Below are 9,450 nucleotides of genomic sequence, written 5' to 3'. Positions count from 1 at the left end.
TGGCAAGGAGGGAACCTGGGGATCTTCACTACGAATGCTAGGCGCTTCAACATTGTTGGAGGAGTCTACGGCATCTGAGCCAACAAGGACTGGCAACAACGCGCACGTCGTCTGTCCCCGCCACCGAGGGTTGCATTTACTCTGCAAGTTGACAAGCGAACGTCTTCAATAGAAGGACTGTGTTACCACCACTGTGGACTTCTATTATACTTCCTTGCGGCGTACGACCAACCAGGTGACGAGGGCTCATTACGCCGATTCCTCACCATGGTTCAGTTGACAGACGACTTTCGGCGTGTTTCCAATCAGCAACGGCCCCCGAGAAGACTGCCGTCATCTCTAGAACAATGTGGGTCTGGGGGCGGGGGCGTCGGACAGGCACAAACACGAGGAAGGGAAAAGCCAGATGCGAAGCCGTTCCCAAATGAGTAGGCCCATGGAACTGAGTCCACCCTGGCCTTGCCAGCTGAAACATGGGTGACACTTTCAGGACAATGATAGTATGACCGGAAAGCCAGCATCCCGTCAGACCCTTGGATGGAATTCTGGACCACTTCCAGGGTTTGCAGCTGGCAGCAGCCGGAATGCGAAACAGTATGGAATGAGCTTTCTGGAAAAATATATTCAACACCTCGTACCTACGGGTTCACGTATCTTCTCTTGGGGATGCGGTTGTCAGTCACAAGCACTGTCACCTTGATGCTCTCTCCTGATGAAGCTGAGGCTGAACGACGATGTGGATAATTAAAGGAACTCGTCCGTCTAGGGCCGTGTCTACATTTTCACTCGGTCCTTCAGATTGAAGCAAACGGGAAGGGAAGGGTTCACCCCCACCGATTACGGTGTGGGTAATGTATGCGGGCACCTCTTTGGGCCTTCGTATCAGATGTCAGACTCGACCTGGTGGCCGGATGGCCCGACGATGTTCTTGAACTTCCACATTCCTGTGGTGCACTGAGTCGCGCGAACGTGCCTCTTTTGGTGCTCTTGCTTTTCCGCTTTTGCGCACACATTCCATCAACCGGCTCGCGCACCAGTCCTGTCGACAGCGCCTGCCGCCGACTGACACCGTCCTGTCCATCTCAAGCCCTGATAGCGTTTGGAGGGTAACACAGTGGATGCTACTGTCGCTACCTGGTTCTCAGTTTGGACGCAAAACGTTCCGCGCCATCGAAGGAAGCTGCCGGAATCCCTCTCTTTCCGCGGTTCACAGATTCCGGGCGAGAACACGAGAAAGGGGGCAAGCGGCGTCCAGAAGAGGGGTCAGTACACACAGGAGCAAAGTGTACCTGAGCTAACCTTCGCTGTTGCCTTGCAATTGTGTCGCACGCGCTAGGGGATGTGTTTCAACGCCTGCTGTCCGGAGATGAAGTTCCGGGTGGACGTGAGCCTTGTGTGCCTGCGAGCATCCGCAGGTGGAAGCGGTATGCGTCTTGATGCACCCGCCCAGAAAACCGCAATGATAGGCAGGTGGAAAGGAGATATCGCAAGACACTCAGCCACAAGTAGTGTACACCTCACTAGAACGTGCTGCCCAACGCACGGCGATGTACTGCTGCTTCAGTGACTCTGCTAAAAATTGTGCATTATCGTCGCCCATCTGAAAGGTCTGGGAACGACTGCTGGAGGGCACCATGCAATGCATTCTGGCTACAAAAAAACTGGCTGATGACTAGACACATATCTCCCCTATGGCAAGGACCACGGATACTCAAGCCGAAAACGGGGCTTCGCGCGCTCACCTGTGCCTCTTCGGGTAGCGAAATCTGATGGGGCACGTGGACCATACGCTGATCCCGGGGCCTGCACGATCATCGAGGTCTCATGGCCCAGTGGTGACTGACTGTGTGGGTCTATCAGAGCCCTTTCGAAATGGCTGTGATGCCCTGAAGCGGACGGTTGAGGGTCAGGAGGCTGGACGACAACGGACGGCGCGAACCAGGCAGAATATTGTGGCACTGGATCGGAATGTACAGGCGGTACTGGCTCGCCAGCCATGTGCGCACCGTGCACGAGGGCCGTCGGCGTGCCTGAGAAAACGGCATGACAGTCGCGACCATCCCATGATAGGAAATTGCGCTGAGGCACGCTGGGACGGCTACCCGCACTCCTCACCGACCGAGGCACATAGACCCGTGCTGCCACAATTTGTTGGGGATGGCGTGAACGACCGAGGTGTGTATGGAGAGATGTTTTTGCGGATGCCTCTGCTCTTATTAAGGCCTCCATAGGTAGGTCGTCACCTGCCTGCGCCAGGCCAGGTAGTATTCAGCTCGAGCCGCGAGCCCGCGTTGCCTCACTAGACAAAGGCTACAGAGGTGATGGACGTTCCGCAGTTTGCTTTCTACGGACAACAGGCCACGGCGCGCCGACACAAAGTAAAGACAACCTCCGCCAGCGGGCCATGGCCTTGTTCGAGATCTTTTTCATTGCGACTGCACAAACTAACACGCGTCTACGTTTGCTGTAAACTCGTCATCAACTCTCCGTCCATGCTTGGCACATCGAGGAAACGACAACTGTGTTACGCCAAAGCCCGTCTCACCTAGCTGCGACCGGCTGGTGCGTGGATCCGCGGAACAACGTTTGTGCCCCCATCAGGGTGGATGCAGGTGGACAGCATCTGCTAGTGTAGTAGAGAAACCTTCTTCTGTGTTCAGCCACTGTATCCGGGTTCATGAGCAACGTACGGAAGGGCGACGGTGGTTGTGGCACCGTCAACCACGTCGACGGGGACGGGCGGCCAGGATCAAACAGTCCCGAACCTGAAGTGCTTCCGACGGACGAAGTCGATGACGGTCGGGGCCACCAATGGGAGTGGATTGGATGCGGCTCAGGGTGGACGCCGATCAGTGGTGTCGAATTCGGAGGGAACCATGGCTGAGTTTGTGGGGGCCCAGTTACCGTGGTCGGATCGTGGGTGGCCCCAGAGCCAGCCATTCCTGACGTGGTGTATGACAAAATGAACTCCAGAACTTCTTCAGGAATGTCATTCTCAGAGTGCGCTGTTGCAGCAGAATGATCAGCTTCTTGATGTTCGAGGAATTGACGGTGAGAGTATTCAGGTCCGCCTCCTTCCCCGCTGCTGCACGGGACGGCTGACGCGGCCGCCGGGGTATCAACTGTTGACACGTGGGCCGGCGATCTCGCACCTCCAGGGTGGGGTTGCACAACAGCTGGAGCAGACGAGGTTTCGTCCAGCTGTAAAGTTGGTGACCACCCTGAAATCTCTCCCGGGTGGAAGGAATGTGGGAAAGGTGGCGGAGAAGCCGGGGCACCTAAAGGAGGCACTCCGCTTTCTGCCGGTGTCATCTGGGAGGCGTGTTCCGTCTGGAATCTCGGCGAAGGTCTTTGCTCCTGTTCAGTAGGGGGGATCACGTGTGAATCATCGCCCATGCGCTCTTCCCCCGTTGTTGCTATACTGACGACGCCCTGACGCTGGGGGTCGGCCGCCGCAGGATGGTGACTGCTGGGGTGTCCTCTGTGGCTAGCCAGGCGAATCTGGTAATGGCGTTTTTCAAGTCGTTTTATTTCCGTTTCGATATCCTCGGCTTTTTGTAGGCGCTTCGCCGCTCGTTCCCGATATTGTTTCGCATAATGCTGCTGCAGCGCAGGTGTTAGTGCAAGAGGTTTCAACTGCGGGAAGCACATCAAGTCCATAACAGACTCCGTGTCACGACAGTGACTTGTGGAAGTCCCTTCACGTTTTGTGTGAGAAAGGTATCCCATGTTTATTCGCCACCAAAAGCTGCGAAATATGGTACATCACAGTAGCGACACTGAGTGCCCAATGATGAGCCGATCGTGGCTTTTCCCGTGAATATTCGTCATCACGGAGTGGCCCCACAACCAATTCTGGGCATGTAGTGGGGCGTGCTGCGAAGCCATGCACGTAGCCAGGCCACGTACGCTTTGTAACCTGCAAACATTTCGACTCTGGAGCAATCACATTTCCTGAATGCCTATTTGTGTGGCAGGGCGTCATCGAAACCAGACTACGGGTGGCAGTTATGAGCGAATGGATAGGAGAGAGGCCTCATCCGGCTGCGTGCTGTCAGTTCCTCGTTCGTCGCGATGTGATAAAGGTAGCAAAACCGGAACCGCTTAACGGCGGTTGCGATATCATAAAGCAGTAAAGCCCGGGGCAAGGACACCGGCCTTCTCTCCGAAACTCTAAACTTGATGACGCACGGCTTACGTTTTTCTTGTGGCGCCGGTGGTTGCGGTTCCACATTGTGTTCGCCGTATATACTCTGGGGCTCCTCCAGAGTTTAAGAATACTCTCTCGCTTGCGACGGAGGCGGCTGATATTACACATGAGTCGGTCAGCTTCATCCACGTCTGGCACCAACGGTTGCACAGGCTGTTGACAGTGCACGACAGCCGCTTGGGTCAGCCCGTCCCTTGCTCCAGCCGAACTCCCTGTCCACCATGAGCAGCCTGGGATGGCTTCCTCCTGCCCCGAGACTGTGCGCTCAGTAGTCGTCGTTATCCGGGGCTGCTGCGTCAATCCCTGGGCTGCCGGATCTGCAACGACATACACGACAAGCGGCTAGCGGCCCACATGTGTCTATTTACGTCGATGCGTCTGCTAGGTCGAACTGAGATAGTGTGAGTTCGGCTCGTCTTGGCCACCATCGTCTACTTGACGATAAGACAGTAAAGTCGTTTTCATGCGTTTACTGCGCCGACAGACGTAATGGTCCCGACACTCATGTCATGGCAGTCTGTTAGCTACCGTTTTGTCGACTCGCTAACCATACGCCGACGCGGCGGCAGAACGGGTATCTGCGCTATGCCCATACTACTGTGGCTATGCCGCAGTCCAACACAAACCGCCATTGAACTCGGTGTCTCTCTCCCGTTGCGGCGATTGCAGACTTAGACCAGATGCCACTGACGTGAGTGACCAATGGGTCCATCCCTACCTCGCCTTTGCAGCAAACTCACAAGGCCCGAATCGAGGTTCGTCTGTAACTCGATCACGGCGAGCTGACTGCCCTAATTCACTGGACTGGGCTCGCGACATAGTGGCGTCTCTCAGGACATGACCCTCTCTCTGGCGATCAGGTGTCTCACCACGTGTTCCTGTAGCTGAGGTCGAAGGGCCTGATTGATCAGTTGTCGTTAGCTCGGGTGGTGCGCCGCTGCCGTCCGCATTCAGTGCTGCTTCAAGGGCGCACTCCTCCTGCCGAAGTAACTGCAGGGTGCATCGAAGTATTTCCAAGCGACGCCGTCTGCGAGCCTTCCCTTTCCTGTACGCCGATTTATATTGCTGGATCCTGGAAGGAGATGGCGGCCCTGCCGGCGTCTGCGGCGTAGACAATCCAGCACACAGGCAATGCTTGACATCCACGCTGCCAAAGATTCCGTTCGTAATCATGAGGCGACGACACCCACAACCGCAAGCACTGAACATGCTCCAGCACACGCTCGGGCCACGGCGCCTGTTCCCGTAGGAGACCTCTTGCGACATCGTCAGGAATAGGGTTCCCTGGATCTCGGATTAAAACAGTTATAACATACTCACAGTGTTCCCTTTCACACGATAGTACGGCTCTCATAGTAAGACCCAGGGAAGTTATCACCATTTCGTATTTCTTCCGTGTATGCAAAACACCGCTAGAGGTACTACATAACCGGCAATCTCGTCCATCCCTGAGCTTCCGCAGGCGCCAGCAGGATATGGTGGTAGGGCGGTTTTGCCGTTGTTGTTGCCGGTAGTTGCTAAAGTTGTTGAACTCTTTCAAAGCAATCCCGACAGACACACCACCATGGCCATGTGACAGGTCCAGCCGGCGACAGAGCAGTGCCGCCGAGACGCATAGTGTGCCACTACAGAGCGGCGTACGTCTGCACTTTGAGACGGAGAGCTACGAGTCCCGGTTCGGAATCGCAGATACGCATCCACAGAGCTCCACCGATCATCGAGGTCTTGTATGTTTTGTTCGACAATCCGTTTCCTGGCGCCCAATAGGAGGAGCCTGTCCAAAATTCCGGCGCCTGAACCGCTATACTTCTCCCGTAGTCGACCCTCCGGAGTCTGCTTCCCCGCTGACGAGCCGCTAGGCGCCGCATCGTCCTCTGATGCCGTGTCGGGTGACTTGGTGGCCGTTAATCCTCGGGGACCCTGCGGCAGTCCCTGGGGTGCTTGAGCTGCAGGGGCAACATTCCCAGTGGACGCAGGCAAGCATATGCTTTTTGGCGTCGCTGTCTACGCCGGGTCGAATTGAGCTGGGACCAGCTCGGCTGGCCTTTGGCACCATCCTCTAGTTGTCAATCAGACATTATAGATGATTTCACGTTCGCTCGCTGTCCGGAAACGTTGTGACCCTGGCACCCTCGAGGCAATGATAGCCTTCAACTAGGTCATGCGAACTCGCTGGCCATGCAGCCATGAGACCGTAGAACGAATATAAGCGCTGTCAGCATACTACGGTGCGTATGCCAGAGTCTAGCACAATCCGCCATTGAACTCGGTGTCTTCCTCCTGCTGCGGCGATTGCAGACTTAGACCAGATGCCATTGTGGTGAGTGACCAGTGGGTACGTCCCAACCTCGGCCTTCAGCAACCTCACAAGAACCGAATCGAGTTTCGTTTGTGACTCGATCATGGCGAGCTGACTGCCCTAATTCGCTGGACTGGGCTCGCGACATGGTGGCGTCTCTCAGGACATGACCCTCTCTCTCGCGGTCGGGTGCCTCACCGGGTTCGTCTGTAGATGAGGTTGAAGTGGCTGATTGATGAGTTGTGGTATGCTGGGCAGGTGCCCCCCCACCGTCGGTGCCGAGGCGTGCTTGAGTTGCGACAAGCAGTGCTTCTTCACGTTTCATCAAACTGAGGTCCTGCTCCAGCCGCTCTAATTCAGCTGTCCTATCATGCGCAACTGACCTGTAGGTTGCTCTGTACCTCTCTAGCATAGCTGAAGTTACGGGCGATGGGTCCCCCTGCGTCTGCACGAATGAATCACATGTCCTGAAATAACATGAGGATCGCTAACGACTAATGCTCCCACCTACTAATTCGGTAGAAACACAATTTCATGGATGCGCAAAAACAGTGGACAAACGACAGCTGTGACGACAGGCCCTACTGGCAGTCTCAGGAGACGTTGTAGGGAACAGGACGATATGGAAGATGATAAATGTTGTGATACACCTCACAATCGATGTCATGCATCGGGTGCCTTATTGTTTTTAGGATTAACATTTCTGCCTCTTTTCTTTCCCCTCCCGGGTTTCTACTCATCATTTCCTCACGGGTTTGTCCCTCATGGAATGCCACACAGTATGAGACATTGTTCCGTATTTTGATTCCGCGTTAGATGTCTGTCAACCGATACTGTAGATAATACGTGAATCTCGTCTATTGTTCGGCTCCGGCGGATGCTGACACGACTCTTCTCTATCGGCTTGCCGATGACTTGAGAATGCTCACAGTTCACCAATACGTTTACTCGGGTGCTACAGCTTTCACACCATCCGCGCGATAGGGACGCCGTTTGACACACCACAAGGCTATTGCCGTCGGCTCACACCGTGTGCCTCAGAACAAAGCTTACATCATCCGTCGACGTAGACGTCTTCTGGTGTCGTAACCTGTGTCTAACATATTTTTCTTCAGTCGACCACCGAGCACGAAGATTGTTTAGCCTATATTTGAGCTTTTTCATTTTGTCACGTAATATCGCCAGCGTGGCCCCTATACTTAGATCAGGACCGGAACACGACGCTCCCGAGCCCGCTGAACCAGTTGGTCTCCCACAAGATGACACCAGTTCGCTGCTCTTCGTGGAGTCGGCTTGGGGATTTCTTCTTCCCGCCGAACCTTCATCCCCACTGTCTGACGATTCGGCGGAATCTACCGCTGGTGCGTGTGGTGCATGGCTGGCAGTCACCGCCGGGAGCTCTGGCGGGAATCGCCACCAGAGAAACAGCATTCCATCCTGAAAACGTGATTGATCATGTAAGCCTCCCAGCCATTCGACCACGGCATGTAGAGCGATAAGTGAACGGAACAATGCCCGCACCTGCCAGAACGCCATTCTCGCTCGTCGTTCAGACCGACATTTGTTGCCACCTCCTGCGATGCCTGCGCTATTCCTACAACAGGGCAACCGCCGGTGAAGTGTGTGCGCCGCTACACTATGTTGGCTACTAACCTCGTTGGGATACACGTCCTTGCATGGAATGCTATGCAGTCATCTCGTTGGCTGTCGTTGTATCGGGGTTCAAGGCCAGCTTGGATGAGTGCCCTCGGTGTGCCCGTATGCAACAATGCGGGGTGCAGCATGCGACCTGTCCACGAGGCCGGCGAGTGCGTTTCAGCGCTTCCGTGCAGATCCCTGATAAATCGCAACAACTGAGTTCACAGATGGAATAGATCTGAGAAAGAGTTTCATCCATCACCTCCAAGGGCGGCACACAAAGCTACGGCAGCCATCCAAAATTGACGCGCACAGCGTAGGCCGAACCGTACCTCTCAATACCGCACGATCCGAGTTTCCTGAACGTCGATTCCTCTCCCTTCTGTTTACTATGTCGTTATCCAGTGACGACCTGTCTTTGACAGCCCTACTTCGTTCCTCCTCTTTAAGCGACAGTGTAACAGCTTCCCTACACAAAAAGCGGGAATGAACGATTTGTAAAAGTAGGAGTGGCCGGTAACAGGCAGAAGCTTTAAGCCGCCGCCGTGTGTGATGCTTGACGGTCATTGCGACGCACCGTGCCCCGACTAGAGAGCGAAAGCGGACCGGGCGAGAGGACCATGTCAGACGTAAATTATGGGGGGCTGAAAGGCCCCCCCCCAGGCGGCGGTGGTAAAAGGAGGTGCGTATGTAGGACCAAGTGGATGCTGAATGCCGCATGGCCTGACCAACAATGCGGCGATCGAAACGCGTACCTGTGCTGTCTATGTCACAACAACGAAAAAAGGAAGTTGGTGATATCAGCGCCGCTGCGGACGAGGCACATTCAACGACGAGGCAAGGAAGGTCACTACCGCTTTCACCCCCCCACACCGTTGGATCCAGCATCCGCGCCCGGGGCGTTTCTCGCCGACGCACAAATCCATCTCCGGAGGTCCGTGATGGGCATCATTTCGATGTTCGTGAGAACACGAAGTACCGCAGGCGAGAAGCCTTTCAGACTCGGCGCTGCATCCAAACGACAGTGCCGTTGTCGATGATGACACCCGTAATTTCCGAAGGCAAGGGGAGGCGGACCGCGAAGGTGCATACCATGCGAGAGCGCAGTGACAAACGACTAAGAACCTGTGTGATGGAATGCGCCGCATACCACAGTTCCTGTGCGTTCACGGAACCTCACCTCAGTGTGTCGGCAGAACTAGACCAAAACCCTTTAGTAATACTTCTCGTCAATCGGAATTGGTGGCAGGTTGTGGAACGGCTTGGTGCTAGCTGAAACATGTGACGACTCGTCTCGCGATCA

General features: G+C 55.1%; 1 protein-coding gene across 1 annotated transcript; it reads right to left on the bottom strand.

The window, feature by feature from the left end:
* Nucleotides 1-1,017: 1,017 nt before the first annotated feature.
* On the bottom strand, nucleotides 1,018-8,045 carry NCLIV_066170 (hypothetical protein; the record flags this gene model as incomplete). The annotated part of the gene is made up of 7 exons (XM_003886168.1): nucleotides 1,018-1,140; nucleotides 3,292-3,603; nucleotides 4,199-4,527; nucleotides 5,083-5,311; nucleotides 5,852-6,156; nucleotides 6,708-6,954; nucleotides 7,563-8,045. The coding sequence occupies 7 exons, from the start codon at nucleotides 8,043-8,045 to the stop codon at nucleotides 1,018-1,020; spliced, it is 2,028 nt and encodes a 675-aa protein (XP_003886217.1).
* Between the last annotated feature and the right edge of the window lie 1,405 nt (nucleotides 8,046-9,450).

Source organism: Neospora caninum, chromosome XII (assembly GCF_000208865.1).
Source record: "Neospora caninum Liverpool complete genome, chromosome XII".
In the NCBI taxonomy this organism is placed as follows: domain Eukaryota; phylum Apicomplexa; class Conoidasida; order Eucoccidiorida; family Sarcocystidae; genus Neospora; species Neospora caninum.
This window is presented reverse-complemented; position numbering and strand designations above follow the sequence as displayed.